Source organism: Drosophila nasuta, chromosome 2L (genome assembly GCF_023558535.2).
Source record: "Drosophila nasuta strain 15112-1781.00 chromosome 2L, ASM2355853v1, whole genome shotgun sequence".
In the NCBI taxonomy this organism is placed as follows: domain Eukaryota; kingdom Metazoa; phylum Arthropoda; class Insecta; order Diptera; family Drosophilidae; genus Drosophila; species Drosophila nasuta.
This window is the reverse complement of record NC_083455.1, coordinates 18764215-18783446: the sequence shown is the minus strand read 5'-3', so window position 1 is coordinate 18783446 and position 19232 is coordinate 18764215. Positions and strand designations below refer to the sequence as shown.

The 19232-nt window shown below is 37.5% G+C and overlaps 1 protein-coding gene across 1 annotated transcript; it reads right to left on the bottom strand.

Annotated features, from left to right (window-relative positions):
- Positions 1-120: 120 nt before the first annotated feature.
- Positions 121-18121, bottom strand: LOC132793519 (protein Wnt-10b). The gene is given in 7 exon segments (XM_060803484.1): positions 121-597; positions 2103-2538; positions 2940-2996; positions 2998-3323; positions 8586-8664; positions 9067-9214; positions 17020-18121. Coding segments are annotated over 7 exon segments (1425 nt in total). The 5' UTR covers positions 17211-18121; the 3' UTR covers positions 121-409.
- Between the last annotated feature and the right edge of the window lie 1111 nt (positions 18122-19232).

The window sequence follows — 19232 nt, the reverse complement described above, 5'->3', positions numbered from 1 at the left end:
TTGGGTAACTAATTAGCCTAGCTAATTGAATTAGTGGCATTCACGTGCCCAGCGAGTCCAAAACAAACTGGGGGATCATGAGGGAAAAATGAAATAAAAGTCAGCTGATTGACAGACCAATTGTTTTTCTTATTTTTTCGTATTTACAAGTATTCGAAAATTGGGAATCGATTGCTAAACTAAACATATATATAATGTACACACTCACACATCATGAATCAATCAATCAATAAGCTGTTGACAAGTTATTTGTAGTCCTATTCAATATGAAATATTTGTTTAAACTAAATAATTTCTTTTGTTTTTGTTGTTAATTAATTATATTTTAATACTGTTGTTTAATTTTAAATTGTAACTGCCGCCGTTGTTAATTTGAAGAGAAGAAGTCTTTTATCCAGTTCTCAGTTGCTCAATTGCACACACTTATCCATTCCTCCACATGGCATTCGTCGCATTCCACACTACAGCACCATTGAAATTTACAACGACAGCGTTCCGCTCGTCGTTCCTTAACTTGGCTGTGACCACGCCCACAGCATAATGAGGCGCAGCCATCGCTGGTTGTTGTATTTCGATTGCACTTCCGACCCACAGTGCCTGCAATGAAAGATGTTTAAAGTGTTGGTTAGCTGCACATTAAAGCGATGCAATACTGCCAAATTTAAATTTGTGCGTCATTGCCAAATTTCATATTTTGAATATTAAGCAGATTAGATTAACCGATGTACCTCGAAGTTCTATGTTCACTTATGCAACCAATTTATTACTTACTATCTTAAAAATTATCATATTTCAAAAAGTTTATACAACTCACTCTTCTTTTCTTAGCTTTAAAAGTTTTTGTCTCATTCAAATGCATTGAAGCGTTGACATTGAATAATAGCCCGAAGCAAGCAATTAATCAATCGATAGTTCAAATATTCCTTAATTAAATTAAAATGTCTGTGTGTTGACTATCGATAGCAAGCGGTCTCACGTCGTGAAGCGAGGCGAGAGAACTCACGTTGCGGCCATTAAAAAACCATAAATAAACAATTATGTGCAACTATAAGCAAAGTATCATAATTGTTAGATGTTAATTGCCAACGTTAATTGCCATCATTTGCTTAGACACGGCGCATGAATCAAGCCCCTGTTGAATGGGGGCACGGTCTAGAGGAAGGCGGCAAAAAGAGGTGGATGTGCTGTGTGGCGTTGTGGGCAGGGAACGAACGAACGACAACAGCAGCAACAATCATCCGCCCGGTAGCCCGCGTCAACGATTAATTATAAATTTGCGTCGTAATTAACACTTTAAACTGGCCCGCAGTCGCAGCGGCTTTTGATAATTTGCAAATGTGTCAACAGCGGCAACCACAACAACAACAACAGCAACGGACAACAACGAGCAACCATAACATCGAGCAGCAGTAACAACAACATCGTCGAGTAGTCGCCACAAAATGGCTAACGAAAATTGCAAGTGGCAGTTAGACGTTCACGTTGCCGGTTTGCTACGTTGTTGTTGTTGCTGTGGCTGCTGGTTGTTGTTGTTGTTTCTGGTTGCTGGTGTATTGCTGTTGAGTACGTGCCGTGCGCATGCGCAACTCTCGACTTTTGTCGTCGCGCATTTTGAGTTATGTGGCATGTTTGGTAGCTCCGTTAATAAATGGCTTTTTTTTTGCAGTTTTTGTAGTTGTTGTTGCTGTTATCGCTGTTGTTGTAATCGTCGTTTGTTGTTATTGTTGCTGTGGTTGTTTTTGTTGCTACCTGGCTGCTGTTAATTTGCATTTGTGATTTATTTATTAGAGGCAAATCAAATTTATCGCTTAGCCCCATGCCAATAAATCATTTTTAATTAGTTCGACTCTTGTTACAGTGTGACCGAATTCTTGCAATTTTTCATAATTAGCCAATTTATTTGTGGTATTTCCTTTTGCAGTTCTGATTAATATTAATTCGATTCATATCTTATTTTGAAATATTGACGGCATTGATAAGAATACCAAAACAGTTTTGTTAATTGTGATATGTTGGCAGAATTTTGATCATGTTCGCTTGCTATTATTATAATTTTCTGATTGCCAACATTTTTGGATGATCTAATTACACCTTAAACTTACCCTGTATATCGGCACCTAGATCCCGTTCGCAAAAGTTCGGCGATCGCTGATAGTAGAAGAGCGACGTCTCCAGTTTTCGTGCCATGCGGGCGGCATTCTTATCAGAGCTCGTCTGTCGCGTGCCTCGCTCGGCATCCAGATCGCGTTGCGTCTCTCGACCCTCCAGAATGCCCGAAGCATCGGCGGCCACCAAATCCGAGCTGACACCAGCTCCATTGCCACCATTTGATTTCTTATTGCGTGATCGCTTTAAGACCACAACTGGCTCGCCATTGCCAAGATTCGATTGATCCACTAGAATGGCCTTGCGGAACTGATGCTTCAGCACTTTGCCGACAATGTGAAAATCTGGTGCTGATTTCCAGCAGGTCTTCAGCTGGCAACTGCCAGACATGCCGTGGCATTTACAACGAAACTCCATGTTGTTGGAAACGGCCTAGTAAGCAAAAATAGAAAGCCAATTAGGGAAAAGTAATTGACAATCATTCGATCAATCGAGTATAATTTAAAGAAGCAATTGAATTAAATTACAATGAGAAAAATATTAAAATCTTTAAGTTTATTTTTTTAAGTTCAAAATTGCTTTTATTTTATAAACAAAAATCTTTTTTTTTTTTAATTTTAAATTTAAGCCTTCTCCAATTTGAATTGCTGGTAAATAATTATCAAAATGAATTCCTAGGTGATGAAACCATTCAATTGCCTTTCGTTCAATGAATTTTATTTTATTAAATTGGAAATTAATGTTTTCTTTTATGCATAATGTACAGTTTCTACTAAAAAATGTTTACTTTTTTAAATAGAATAATTTAAGTTGCATTCCTTCTATTTACTCACCACTCTGCCGGCATGATTGTTGTGTAGATTGATTTTCGATTGAATGTCGCCAGCTTTTTTCGCGGCAGTCGAGAAAGAGTTTCGAGTACTCTACACCAAAGTCCATGTTGTGGGAGCAACCGCCCCATTTCCAGCGACTTGCGATCTTAGAGCGTTCATATTTCTTTTCCTCCTCAGGTGTCAGAATTTGATTCGTTTCGAGATATTGCAGAAACTGTTTCTTTTCCTTGTCCAGCGACTGGCGAAGGTTCTTGTTGAGCGTTTTACGATTAATTGTGGGATCACAACCGCAGGACATCAAGCGTCCTTGACTGCAGGCTCGTGCAACACTGTGTGCCACACCAGCCGCCGAGATGGCAAAGGCAAAAGCGCTCTCTCGATACCCTAAAGGAGCACAAAATGGAATTAGAGTTGTGAAACTATATACTATAGTGAATGTGTGTGTGATTGTGTTACCCCAAGGGAGGCGTAAAGCTCTATGGCTATCGGCAAAAGTTATGCGGCGTTATTTTTAACACTGAATGCCCAAGCGAATTGCCCATGGGGAATTGTGCGGCACATTCTGCCGGCTTTGACATGAGCCTGGACAAGCCGCCAAGCCCCAAAAGTGGGCAGAGCACTCAGCAGCTTTTTCAGCAGTGGATAATCGATCGATCGACCGATCGAGCGATCGAAGCGATTGAATTGATCGAACGTTCAGACAAGTTTTAATGATGCAAAATTCGAGAGAGGTTGAAAGAGAGACCACACCCACCCAGGTGGGTTAGTTGACGACTTATGCAATAGCTGTCAAACGGCTGTCAAAATTGACGTTAATCATGATCGACATGGAACGCCATTGAGCGTTGCCAAAGTTGGCAACATTTGTCAATCGATTGACATGCAAATTGTCAGCGCCACTTTGCATAAGACAAAAGCAAAAAACAAATAAGGAAAAACGAGAAGCTAAATCGCATAGCCAAGGCAAATGCAATGCGGCGGCAACAGTACATATGTCAATGTGACAGGTTTGCATCACGGGAGGAGGATCGTTGATCGTTGGATGGCGATGGGGTTGAGATGTAGCTGTAGCTGTTGCTCGATGTTTGTGTGTGCGAAGCTGTCAAACAATCAGTCAGATGGTCAACTCGTTCGTAGTCTGTCACTCAGGATGCGCACGAATGCAAATGTCAATGTTGTGACAAGTTGTCGTTGTCGTCTTACAAAAGCCAATCGATCGTTTTCAATGTGATGCGATGCAATGCAAAAGTGTAGCGCGCATTTGATTGACGATTAAGACGCCATCAATCAATGCATCAATGCGCACAGTAGCAATGCCATGCCACGCCAAGTCACCACGCTCCACTCCACTCCACTCCAGTCGCAAGTCTCTCTCCCCTTTACAGTGTTCTCCACAGTCTCGAGTCGCATTTTCAAGTCTCAGTCACAGTCACAGCCTTGCAGCAATCTCATGCCATTCGCATTCGCGATCTGTGGCGAGATCTCTGTGATCTGTGATCGTTCGATTGGAGTCTTGATTTATGCACGCTTTGTGTTTCCCCCCACAGGCCATTTGCAAATCCAAATCACATCATTGCCAGAGAGTTACATTTGACAATGCCTTGGGGCCATGTGACGTGCTTCTTACTGCGCATAAATTGGCAACCGATCGACTCAAAGCGATCGCTCTACTGGCCCCATACAATACATAACAACAACGACCTGTCTCTGTTTTCCTCTGTCCCATTCCCATTCCCCACTCCCATTTCGATTCCCTGACTCTCTCCCTATCCCTCTTCCTGCTGTCTGCTGTCTTGTGTGTTGCAATCCCAAGTAATTGTTTGCGACATACGTCGCTCGCTTGTTGTCACATGCATTTGCTTGAACCGAGACTAAGATAAAGGTCGATCGCTGACGACGATCGTACGTAATCCTTTTACTACTTTTTGTACATGGCTGCCGCCTGACTCTTCCATCGCCCGCTTCCATCGACCCAGTTGATTGACAATAATGCATGGCGAAGTAGCGAGAAGAGAGCGGCGCACCAGACCGATCAACGGACGATCTCGGAGAGATCTGCGACCAGTTCCATAAGTTATAGTAGATGTATGCAAAATAGTTGACCTGTCCGTGCGCCGATTCGATTGTCAGTCAGTTGTTGCTCTCTGACTTGATTTGTTTCGTTTCACTTGGCCGATCATTGATCTCCTCCTCCCTCGCTCCTCCTCCCCCTTCGTTTGCGTTTTTGGGGGCTGCTGTTGGTTGCTCAGGTTGCCTCTGCCCTTATATGTCGCCCCAAGTCGACCAAAACGTTGCACGCGTTGCTGCCGCTGCTGCCTGTTGCCTGTCAATATTGACTCTCGTTATGTGCAGAGTTCAGTTCGCTGTTTCCTTCCTTATTTAATGGACACACGAACGGGCGGGTTGACAAAACAGACAGACAGACAGACGGACGGACGGACGGGCGGACAGATCAGCAGACATGTCACTGACATAAGCTTGGGTTTACCATATTGGTTAGGCCTGAAGGCTAGTCGAGACCTGAGAGCCAAGAGTCGAGAGACGAGCGACGACAGCAAGAGAGAAGTTACTTGGAAGTGCTACGGCTGCTGTTGCTGCTGCTGCTGCTGGTGTGGCATGCATTTGGAGATTTATGGTTTGGCATTGTTATATTGGCCAATGTTGTTAACTTTAGCTGTGGCTTTAACTTTAACCTGGCTCATTTTGTGTACGCGCATTTGGACCGATCAAGTTTATTCCGCACTTGATGGCAGCAACAAGATTATGGCCAAATGCAAATTATGTGTAGATATGCTGTAATGACATGGTATTTTTTTTTCGCCATTTGCATGCATTCCCACAAACCGACGATTGCTCTATAGAGAAGTTTTAAAGTTCCCTTAAGTGTATCTGAAATTTCTGTTATGATAGATTACAAAAGCTTCAAAATATTATAGATACTAAAATCATATAAGTTGTATGCGGATATTGTAGCTCTGAGACACTTTAAAAGCAGACAAATAAATGATCTAATTTATATAATATTGTTTATAGCTTTAAAAGAATTATATTTTATTTAGTTTTGTCACTTTCTAGCATAGTATGTTTCTTATTAAATGATATTTTATCCTGATAGTCTTGCTTTCTAAATAAAACTCAATCAAAGCTTCGATTCATAATAGATTAACCAGATTACTTTATAGCTCGCACAAAATATTATTTTATTAAAGTAGTTAAAAAAAAAGTAGTTAAAGTCAGTTAAAAATAAATTATCTTAAGTTTATTCCCAATAACTGACTAATCTATTAAAACACCCATCGTTTTTAAGCTCTTCACTTAGAGGTTTTTTTAAGGAATTTGTAAAATCTTGGGTTTCAATTATCTATAACTCTGTGTTGCGTCTATGCACTCCCTGCCAATTTAATTCTGTTTTTGTTATGTTGCATTATTGCTGGCTATGGGCAAGGTTTCCCAGCATATCTACTGGTCCGCATCCTTCGCCAACTCAGCTTTGGCTTATGCAGCCACTGAGAAGCTATGTCGGCTCTCAAGTGATTCGGTTGTGTTTTTGTTTGTCTCTTGAAAATGTCTCGCTGTCGTTTTGCAGTACGTTGTCAGTGGCCGCGGCAGCATCCGTCAAGAGAGATAACAATTTTTTAAATTGAAATTGAATGAAGTGGTTTGCTTACAATATAATTTATACGATGAATGCAAATAAATTACGCCGGACTCGAGTCAACTTGACTTGACTTGAGGTTAGCCTTTCCCTTTTACTCGTCGGTCTCCCAGGCAACTCTTCTTCTTCTTCATCATCATCGACTTCTCCTCTTGTTTGCCTGTCTCTTTGCGTTTCTCTCTCTTCAACTCTCTCTTTGTTATTGCAGTCGCATTGAAATTTGTGAGAAATCTTTTCAACATTGCCACTGTGGGCAGATATCGTTTGCATCTGCATTGCATGCCGCCATTTTGATCATTGGACTCTTTTGACTCGTCGTCGTCGTCGTCGTCGACCATTCGCCCCATTGTTTTGGCATTTTTACAGCAATTGGATGACGCATAATTTAACTAATGAAGCGCTTGGGAACGCGCCCCAAACATGCCAGACTTGAGCCCCAAAGGCAACGCTTGATTGCCACCTGAGCAATTGGTTTAGTTATATGCTAAAGACGCTGCTGTCCTGCTTCACTTTGAATACATGAATACCAGGAATATCGTTTTGAAATGGCTTCAGGAATTTCGAGTATATAGAAGTTTTGGCTTACTCTCTTGTATTATATATAAGAGATATCAATAACTTGAACTATAACTGAGCTACATAACAGTAGTCGCTTGATACCGTTGTTAGTCCTACGATCGGCGCCTATGATCACTGAGTTACCGCTACTTGCTACCTGGCTAACAAAAGCGGCTAACAAAGCGGCAACTCTTTGTTGACGCTCAGCTGGAACAGCATCATAAGGCACACGCCTAGATGTCGGGAATCGTCGTGTGTAATATAATGCCTCGACAACAGATTAAGATATCAAAGTCAAAGTTCGCGCTGCCGCACTGACGAACTGTGCTGGACTGATGGACTGCTGAACGGACTAGAGATGCACTAGGCTGTGACAAAGGTGCGTTCAGTACAAGTCCCCCAAAGCGACACTCTTACTAGCTGCAACGACTTAGAAACATGATCTCTAGCCACCACGTCAACTGGACCGGGGCATTAGAGAGTCAGTCATCTACATTGTACATGGTGCAGCACAGCTTCGTCTGCCTTGAGACGCTGCTGTGGTTTTGTTTCCATGGCGTGTCTAATAATGCGACGGCTAATAGCTTCGGACACTGTCCGGCAGATCGAAGAGGGAAATAGGGTTGAGAGGGAGCATACAAAGTACTGCGCACTTTTAATTAGATATTTTTTGAATACCCTTGCCAAAGGGTGTAGGAAATATGCGATGAAGTACGAAAGAAAAAGAGGCAGGTCCCTTTGTAATAGTACATTAACATACATTATTTATTTAAAATTAGATTTTAAATAAATATTTACCATAAACATTATGATATTATGTTATTTCCATTGTTTTTCTTTGGTGTTATTGTTAATTTGTTTAAAAAATGTCATATTTAAATCTTGTAAAATATAAATATTCAAAAAAGTATTTTAAAATATGGAAAATATTAAAGGATCTTATAAGAATATACTATGATTTAATAAATATGTAATTTATTTATGATATAAAAATTATTAATATAATAATTATTTAGTTGCATATACTTCTTAAATCCTATTCTCAAAATTCTTTTTTTGCTTTCTTTCCCAATTGTACTGATTGACCCGATTCCTTAAACAGTTATGTATAGAACATGATGAGAATCTCCTGAGTTTATAATGTGGAAAGAGTAATTCAACTGCGGCAAGTCGTTAGATCGTTTATCTTTAAGGTTTTTACTTTTTTGCCTAGCGGTTTGCGTGTGGGCCGCTTGCCGTTGCTCTACGAATAACCGCAAACTCGTTGACAGTTTGTTGCTGTTGTTGCCGTTGCTGTTGTTGTCGTTAGTTGGTCATAAAGCGATTTTGTTTTGCGTGAAAGCTGAGCCACACTTACTGCACATTTTAGTGTCAGCTTAATGGCTTTCGGCCAGGCTACTTGGGAACTTTGCAACTTGGTGTGGGGAACTCACCTTTCTTGAGCAGATTCGATGCATGCGGATTGCGACTCTTGGTGCTCAGCGATGAGCAATTCCAGCGATGCCACTGAAACTACATCAGCATAAAAAGACGTCAACAGAAAATAGTAAAAGAAGCGAAGAAGAAATGATTAGTTAGTGATGCAAAACAAATCTTGAAATTCTACAATTACACTTATTTCATTGACTGACGAACCAGAAATGCCACTCAACAACAACATCGCATCAATTTGGCGACTGTTTGATGGCAATTTCAGATCGTTTTGCTTCTTAATGGCACAAACAAAAGCCATTTCAGATAAAGTTTTAGAAGAGTAATTAACAAAAGTAAAAAAAATAAAAACAGCAACAAATGTTGCAAATCTGGTAATGCTACTCGCAGTAGAATGTAGAATGTAAATTGGTATAAAACATGCACTCAATTGATAACAATATAGAAATTTATCGACTCAACCGCTCGCTTGCTTTTATGTACCTGTATCTGGCATTCTCGGATAGCCATGTCGAGACCTTCCAGTGCCGCGGCAGTCACATCACTTGCCTTGTAGCACAGCTCCACCTGATCCTTGGTCAGACCAGGCACTGAGCGGCATGTGGCACGTCCATCCGGCAAGCCATACAACCTGCGAAATAGAATGGACATTTATTCGAGAGACGTAATTGAGGTTTTAACATATTTAAAACATTTTCTAAATGTTATTAGGCAAGTAATATAAATGTTCTATCTTCGCTGATTCTCACTAAATAAAATATATTTAATAGATGTGGAAACAAATTTGATTAAAAAAAGATGATGAAAATATTGTAAGAAATTAATACAATTTTTCCATCTTTACAGCTTTTTGCAGAAAAAGTATGTGAATGGAAAAATGTACTACTAAAATGAGATATTTATATATTAATATACAAATACATATTAATTTTCCGCATTTAATGTGTATTAACAGATCTAATATAAATGTATGATAACAAAGGGCTGTCATAATTTTAGGGTTATATTTTTATGTCTATATATAATAAAAACTTAAGTCTATTTATGTAATGGGAAAGGACTCTGCTCATAAAGTTTTTGTTCATTAACTACAAAAATATTATACAAGAATTGTCTTATAATGTTGTATTTAAGTCATCCAAAAAAAATAAAATATATATGCAAAATTCCATTCGATAGTATCAAAATATAAGCTTTAAATCTGCAGCTCAGCTCTTCAGCTAGCGCTATGATTACAGTGACCGCAGCTAATAATTAAATTCGAATACGTATACGAAACCGAATTCCCAATTTCAATTTCAATTCCGAAACTGTATCCAAGCGAGTTGCCCCACACACAGCGAACAGCGAACAGAAATAGCAACAACAATGACAACTTCGCCATTAACCTTGAGCGCCAAAAAACCGCAGACAAGACACATAGCACACACAAAAAACAAAAATTAAATTAAAAAAAAGTAGAAAACAAAATGCTTGGCAACAAATTTAATTTAATTTCATTTTATTTGTTTATGTGAAATTTAATTTGAGTTTTGTGGCTGATTTAATCAGCAAGCGCGAAGACAAAGCTCCTAAACAAATAGACAGACGGACAGTAGCTAAATTAAATTCCAGCAATGTCATAAATCTCGTCTCAAATCTTTGGTCTATGACTCACAAGAGAACAACAAATTTGCCAAGCTAGCGACGATTGCTGTCAAAGAACTCACAGAGTGGCTCAGTGTGGTTTCAGTGTGGCTCAGTGTGGTTCAGTGTGGTTCATTGTGGCTCTCATTGAACTCATTTAGAGCGCACCACTCGCAGTCAAGGTCAGCGTAGAGGTGTTCTGATCTTGCGCCACAGATACAGATACCGAGCTGAGCTGAGCTGAGCTGAGCTGAGAGTGTTGCTGCGAGTGGCAGTTGACGTTGACGTTGAACAACTTCATCCACACACACACAGACACACACTTGCACATCTACAATCGCATCGCATCGCTTCGCACATCGCATCGCGTTGATCTATGACACGCAGATCGCAGCCTGGCATACCGCGCGTATACGTGATGCGCTCCACGATGGCGTCTGCAATGTATTCTTTCTTAATGTTAAATCCCTGTTGCGTGTTTGTCGACTGTTGCGAAGTGTTGTGTGGAGAGGAGAGGGTTGTTAATTGGGGCACGTAGCGCATGTAAAAAATACTCAAATGTAGAAACGTGCCATTTTCACACACGTCCTCAACTGCAACTCCAACGACAGACACATCTGAGGATCTCTCATCAACATCTTCAACTGTGTAGTTGTAGCTGTAGTTGGAGCTTCAGCCCATCATTTGGTATGCCATTCACGCAGCATTCACTCCATAGAGCCTGCCATGGCTGCACGCTGAACAACTGATCAACTGATCACTCAGCTCACAACCTGCTCCCAAACTCCTATCACAACAGCTGCAGTTTGTTGATGGAGCTGCTGATGTTGCGACACTCTTTAGCCATGTTAATGAGGTGCAAGTTGCGACTGAGTTTTTGCCCAGTTTATGCCGACAATATTAACGGCTTTCATAAATCTTTTAATCTAAGTAGCTAAATAAATTTTCGAGTACAAATGCAAAAAAATATTTCCGATTACATTCTTCGGAATCATGAACGAAATCTAATTTGTGGTCTTATTTGAAAAACATTGCAACTAAATACGATTAAAAAACTAACTTTAGCAATGACAGATAATATAATATTTATTAAAATCATTAAAGATCTTTGAATATAAGTTTTTGATTTACTTTTCGATATTATATTATTTTAAGAATTCAGTGTTGTTGAATAGAACTATAAAACAAGTCAAGAGTAAATTACAATCTTTTTTTGAGAAATAGTTTTGTATAGGAAAAAACCCATCAAATCTGGTGTATTTTGTATTCTATGGTATATTTTGAGTGATGTACTATATCGATATATATTATATATAGCGTCTGGTATATTTTTAGAATTTTTTCGTTATATTAATTTGATTTATTTTAAAATTAAAAAACAAAATGGGTACAGAGTATCTTATAGTCGAGCACACTTTACTGTATCTTTTTTACTTTTGTTGAATTTAAAATAATAAACGTTGGAAACTTTTAATAGATGCTCATTCTATAATCGAGTAATATTGAGTTTTAATAGAATTATGGTGAATTCTTCCTATACGTGATCTTTTCATTAAGAACTTATTGCCTTCAGTTTATCAAATCAATTGAAGAAATTTCAAATTATAAACTTTTATTTTGAAAAAACTCACTAATTTCATGACTCATTTAGCTACTTTACTTATTTTTCTAATATTGTATGTTTGCTTAAGCAATTGCGAATTCGGCAGAAATTTCAGTATAGCTATAAGTGAAAGCAATTAAATGAGAGACGAATAGTTGTTGTTGAAGTGGTGGCTATTAAATGATAAATGCTCATGAGATGAAGCTTAAAGCTGAACGCTTGAATTGTTTGCTGAATGCGCTTGGCCAAGTTTTAGGCATTTCCTTTCCATGTGAATCACAACACAACATTTGCGCATTTTATTGCGAGTATTATTTAAAGCGTACGCAAAAAGTAAAAAGCAGCAGCAACAGCAAAAAAAAGAGAATGTGATAAATTCATTTAATTACAGTGAGCTATGGAAATTGAATGCTACAATAGTATACAGTGGGCACCCTGTATACATCTACATATATATATATATATTTTGAATGGTCGCCACAGATCAAAAGCATTCCTAGCTGTTGCCGTGGCTCCGGGCCAGCCTGGCATGGAATGTATCTCGTCTCGTCTCGTCTCGTCGACCGTAGCCCAAAGTTATCCAACTGACTCTCTGAGTATGTGTGTGTATGTGCGTGCATGTATGTGTGTGTGTGTGTGTGTGGGAAACAATGTTTATGCCTAACTGGCTTAGATAGCTAACTGATTTGATATAGTTTGTGGACTTGGACGGGGGCATAAACCGACAAAAATCCTTGATTTATGCACGGGCTACCGTTTGACAGCCGCAAAGAGTCAGAATTGGAGTCTGACTTGAGAGCGACTTTTGGCGGCGCCTCTTAAAGCCTAAAGTCTAAAGCGTTTTTGCCACACATTTCAATCTTTTTATGGCATTTCAATAGAACTCTCTGAGCGTGAGAAACTAAAATTATGAAAATTAAATTGAAATTTTTTTTGCAGACATCGCACATATGTATATACTTTTGATTTCTGCATTTATCGTGGCAACACTTTTGTGTGGCTGATAAGCCAACATCCTTGGTGTGTTGGCTACATTTTAAGCCATGGCTAACAGATCGATAAATTTTATAAGCGGTTCAATTGCGTCTGCTATCGCATCGCGTGAAATACGCACAGCTTCGACATCGCATCCAAGGATCCGATCGAAGACTTGATCTCATGTTCAGGTTGCTCTACTGCATGACTCAGCGTCGAAGTCGTCGCCGTCATCGTCGTCGGTTCCTTGACTTTGTTGCCTTATCAGTTTTATTGAATTCACTGGCAAACAGCAACAACTATAACAGCGAGCGAGAAGGCAACTAAAAGCCATACGCTTTATAAAGCTGTTAACAAAATGTGCATCAGTTTAAATTCTTTATCTGAAAGACGTCTGGCAGATGGCTCTCGATGCGATGCGATGCGATGCGATGCCCTGCATTGCATATCTTTCGACCAATTAAAATGCATTTTGCCAAGAAGTTTGTTTTACCCTCTTTTCGATTTTTTCTTCCTTTTTTTTTAATTCACAAGTTTTGCGGCTCTTTAAATTGCAGTTTTGTTTGCTTGATTTGTTGCTTGCGATAGAGCTGCGACTTTGTGATATCGATTGCCAAAGGGAATTGAAACCATTTTGCGAAGTTGAGAAATTTTCAAAAGCAATTTAGTGTTCACTTGTGATACTAAATATATTTAATGAGTAAATAATAAATTAGTTCAAAAACCTACTTTATGTTAGTTTAATTCAAACGAAAGATCAAGAACGCTGCTTTCATTGACATTGTTCATTATTATTTATTAAAATTATTATTTTTTTTAATCTATATTTATTAAGTGGAATCTATTTAGTTTCATATATTTAAATACCCGCCAACCAAAGTGTAGAAAGGTATTTTAATTTTGTATACAGAGTCACGAATTTTAGCAAATACAATAATTATAGTATTTTGGTAAACACAATAATTATAATATTTTAGTAAATACAATAATTATAGTATTTATGGTTCCGGGATTGCGATCGAATAAAATTTGTATAAGTTATTGAAGAAATTCTTTTGTATTGCAAATTACAAATTTGGAGAGTAGTTCTACATCGATATACCATATATATCCCTTGGTATATTTTAGTATTTATGCAGTATATTATTTAGCTATACCGCACTGTTTTTTTTTTCTTAATTGAAATAAATATAATATAATATAATGTATATAAGAAAAAATGTTGTTAAAGCGGAAATGATTTTTTATTTATTACCTTTAAAATCTTCTTCCTTTGTTTCTTATAAAAATTATCTCAACTTCTCTAATGTATCAAAGGGGTAATTCTATAAAACTCCTTTTCTTAATTTATGTTTCAATATTCCAATTAATGATTTTTTGGCTGCTAACAATTATGTGAACTTCCTCTAAAGTCATTCGGGGTTTCATTAACAATTAAAGCGCATATTATGCTTTCTGAATTATTATCTGAAATTATTCTGGATATCTGTGGAATTTCCACTCAAATTGCATTTATTACCAACTCCTGATTGCTAATCTACACTTCTATCGACGCTTATCTAACATATTACAGCTGTTAAGCGAAGAATCAAAGTGCTTGGCAAGGAGGCAACTTTCTCGCCGATTGAGGATCGTCGATCGTTGATTACCGATCGAGTTGAGTTTATTGCCGTTGCTTGGCGTGCGATAAGGAAATGCAACAAATTTAACAAGTAATTAAATGAGCTGCCAGAGGTAAATGTGGCTGCATATTGCGATGGTGTGCTTAAGAGATGCTGAAGCAGGCAGCTAAAGTAGCAGCAGCAAAGTGAAGTCAAGTCGTTGCGCATACGCCATGTGTTGCAGTGGCGAAACGACACTTCAACTGTGTGTGTTGCTGCACCCAATTAGGATTTGGCTGCTGCACATTATGCACTGCACTTGCCACACCAGCCTCATTTGAGGGGCGTGGCAGGTGTGTAACATGTGTGCGTGTGTGTGTGCTTCATTTGCATTTCAAACGAAAAATTGTGGCATGCTGCAGTTGCAGTTGCCTCATTATGCGCTGCAATTATGACGTTGCAACAACGAGGAAGACAACGACGACAACGAATTGCAGGCTGCTCTTCAACTTGCATTGCTGCAGTCTCGAGTTGACTGCATCGCTCTCCTTGTTGTTGCAGCTTGGGGTTGTCAACATACTTTTTTGCTTGTTGACAACAGCAACAGCAACAACAACAACAACTACGACAAGAACAGCAACGAGATTAACAAGCTGCAACTACTACTAGGCAGGGCAAAAGCGAGCAACCAACGAACCAACGAATCAACCAACCAGGCAGTCAGGCAGTCAGTCAGCCGCACCTGGAACTTGGACATGGGCAGACAGCACTCTCGTCCGCCTGACTGCGCACAGACTACGCTGTAGTTGGAGACGGAGACGGAGATGGAGGCCGGATTGACAGCGCCAGGCGCATTATAAGGCCTCAGTGCCAGGGACCACCCTGCAATTGAAATCAACTCAATTGTGTAGGCTGCTCTGCAGTTGCAACTTGCCACAAAAGTGAGGCAAAGGCGAAGGCGATGGCGATGCAGATGCAGAGGATATGCCCAGTGAACAACAACACAGCAGCCAAAAGGGAGCTGGCAAACTATGCAAGCGAAGCTGTTGCAACTTGCCAGTCGCCAGGCAGTTGCAAGTTAGCTCTGGTTGGATACTCCAACCAGCTCAGCAATGTGGCCATGAACTGTTTAAAATGGCGTTGTCTGTTGGTCTGTTGTTTGCCAGCCAGGTAATTCGCAATTTGGTCTAAAGCCAGCCAGTTGAGTTGCCATTTTTTTTATAGTTGCTGGCAAACGCATAGAAATTGGTAGTACATTGTTGACTGAACAAAACTATTTTAAGAAATTGCTGGCGAACTTTGTTGTATTTCAATAATGCAGGTGATTGAAGACAACTATCAAGGCAATTGACAGGCAATAGATGTTCATGCTTATGATTTTAATAACAGACTATAAAATAAGTGTTGAGAGCTTAAAAATAAAAATATGCAAATTGTGTTTCGGTATTCAATAATAACTTAAAGTATTAATATAACAAACAATAATTTAAACAAATAAAAATAATATTAAAATGTATATTGATTATTATTTTATTTAAAACAAATTATTTAAAATAAATTAAAATTTTAAAATTATAAAAATTGTAAAAGTTATTTAAGAAATACTTTTGTGCTTTGACTAACAATCTGGAATGCTTAGTACTCTATGGTATATTTTGATTATAGTACTATATAAATATACCAAATGAAGCTTTCGATATATTTTTGTATTTCCGTGGTAATATTTTATAGTATATTTGTAGAATATGATTTTGTTGAAGATGGTGGCTATCTCCCAGTCGAGCACACTCGATCTTAGCTTTCTGACTTGTTTATATAATGGAAATGTATTTCCTTATTATTATGATTATTAATATAATATATATTTCAGTAATGTTTTAGTTCTGTTTTAATTTTACTTTAAATAAATAATGCAATTTGAAAAGTAAATACGCTTCTTTATAAAAATGTGTGTCCATAAAGAGATGGAAAATCTATTTACTTATATTAATAAGTATAAATGGTCCAAAAATTTTTCGAATTTAGAAATTCGTTGACAAAATTCAGCTGTATAAAACCGAAATATATATTACTAAGACCCATTTTATATTTATTGTTTTTTAAATAAATTCTCAAATTAAAAACGATCTTACACAATTGTTAAATGAACTTTCTAAAAGCGAATCACAACAAATTGCAAGGTGAACAGGCAAACTGAGAAGTTCGCTAGGTTAAAATTGATCAATCTTAATGCTAGATCAATATTAATTATGCCAACACTTTTGGCTGACAGTTTTCCGGAGTTGAGGCGACGTGTAAGTCTTGGAATTGATTAATCTGTTGACTCAACAGCATGAAGTGCTGTTGTTGTCGTTGTTATTGCTGCTGTGTGTTGCTGCTGCTCAACGATTGTTGTTGTTGTAGTTGTTGTGGTTTGTCGTTTAATTAATTAACTTGCCACTGACAACAGCAGCAACAACAGCGAGCACATCAACAAAAGGCAACGCTTGAGTTAATTTGTTGACAGGCGATTTACACCTTTTGAATTTTGCTTTACATACGCCGGAGAGCGTGTTGATGGATACACCTGGTTCGTAGTAGATGGATACATTGGATGTATCTATAAGATACACACAAGACTACAACACTTACCAGCGTGTGCAGCAGGCCAAGATAATCACAACAATTAAATGCAAATGGCAATGACGCGACGGTGGTTGTGTGGCAACAATGTTGTTTCCTCCACTGTTGTTGTTGTTGTTGTTTTGGTTGCACGTCTGTGTTGTTGTTGTTGTTGCTTGCCACGCAGCCATCGCTCGTTTTTGATTTGCATAAATTTTCATACAATTGAAGCCTAATTTTTAATTGTTGCTCATTGCTGTTGTCGGTTGTTTTTTGCTTGTTACAAATTAGTTGGCAAGTTCTTTTGTTGTTGCTGGCTTGCTGAGGCCAAGCAACAGCAAACATTTTGTAGTACACATTGAGAAGAGACTTTCGCAAAACACTTTTCGCACCGCACTTTACATTTTCTCATTTAAGCTGAATTTATTTAATTTGTTAATTTTTTTTGGTTGCTAAATTTTTGCACACATTTTGCACAATTTTCTTTGCTGCAATTGTCGATCTGTTTTCGTTTGTTTTGCCTTTCTATGTCTCTGAGCTACATTCTCAGCTCAACTGGCGATTCGATCGTGACCAAAGCGCCAATAAACATTGATCGTTCAGCTTTGGGCTTTGGCTCTCTGGCTACTGGCCGGCTGGAACTCCCTTTTTTTGTTTTGTGTGTGCCTGCTTCTTGTAATATTTGTTTGTTACCTTCTTTTTGTTTACTTTTTGTTGTTGTGCTTTTTATTTACAATCGTTTTTACTGCGATTGTTGGCCCAGAGTCTGGTCTGATTGGTCCACACACAGTTGGCAAGTTGGCTGCTTTTTTTTGTTTTTCTCTTTCATATAATTTTTTTTTATTTTCTTTACTTTTTTATGGCATAAGTCGTTTACTTCTGGGTGGCTTTTCTTGCTCGCTGTAGGCTTTTGTTATATTCTTCGTAGTCACTTTCTTGATGAATGGAAACTTGTAGCTGTATAACTAAATTTTACGTTGAACATTTATTGCCAACAGAGACTTGATAAGTTTCTAACTTTTGCATGTTTTTAAACTATTTTTATATTTTGTATGAAATTATAACAATTTTTAACTTTGTTTAATTTATTTTGTTAAGTTTTTCAAATGGTTTCTTGTCTAGCATCCTTGTGTATTTTATTTGTGTTTTTATTTAATATTTTATTTGTCGTTTTATTTCATTTTTAATATATTTAACATATTTGTTGTATTTTATATTTTTAATTTTTATATTCTTAATATAATTTATTTAATTTAAAAACTGATGTTATTTTCCACATTTTCATACATTTTATTCTTTTTAATTTTGTATTATTGAAATGTATTCAAAATATTGTCTTCCATCCTTTAATATTTTCATAAATTTTACAATATATTCAAATAATTTTTGTATTCTCTTTTTTTTCATCAATATTATTTGTTTGTTCTTTTTGAAAATTTTTGTATTATAAAAATGTATTAAAAATATTTAGTACATCAAATTGTTTAAATCATTTTGAATATTTTTAAAATTAATTTTTTGGATGCCATTTTTTTCCTGTTTTCCTGTTTATTTATTTTACTTGATGAGTTTATTATTGAATTTAATGATGATGATTTAATTAAATTTACTGGATTTTGAGGACTTTTTTGAAACTGACTTTTTATGTTATATATTTATGGTATATTGAATATATTAATTTGTAGTCATTTTTTATTCTCATTCTATTATATAATATTTCACTCTCTGTTTTATATAAAATTACTTATATGAATATATTTTTATATAAATTTGATAATGTTTCAAAACTTTACATTTCCTCTGCTTTTAATATGGTTTGTTGAATTTTCAATTCATAATTCCAAAACGAAAATTTAAAAGTTTAAACTAGTTGTTTTAATTAAAATACTTTTTTTTTTTAATTGTTTCACATTTTATGAGTTGTTTTATTAGTTTGCTCCAAATCAAATTAATTTCACCGAATTGACGGAAGACACAGTGGCTAGACACAGGACACGAGACGTCCTGTCACCGAAACGCGTCGAATGACTATGAAGCGAGAGCCGAGTGCGACAGCCTCTAAATGCAAATTAAAATCACAAAATTGAAACAGAAGCTGCTGAAAACGCTTGAAGCCAGAGTCCTGTGTACGTGTATGTGTGTGTGTGTGTGCCTTGTTATCCTTGCAGCGACCAGCATCAGGATGATGATGACGATGAACGATGATGATGATGATGAGGATGATGACAACAATGTTGTTGATG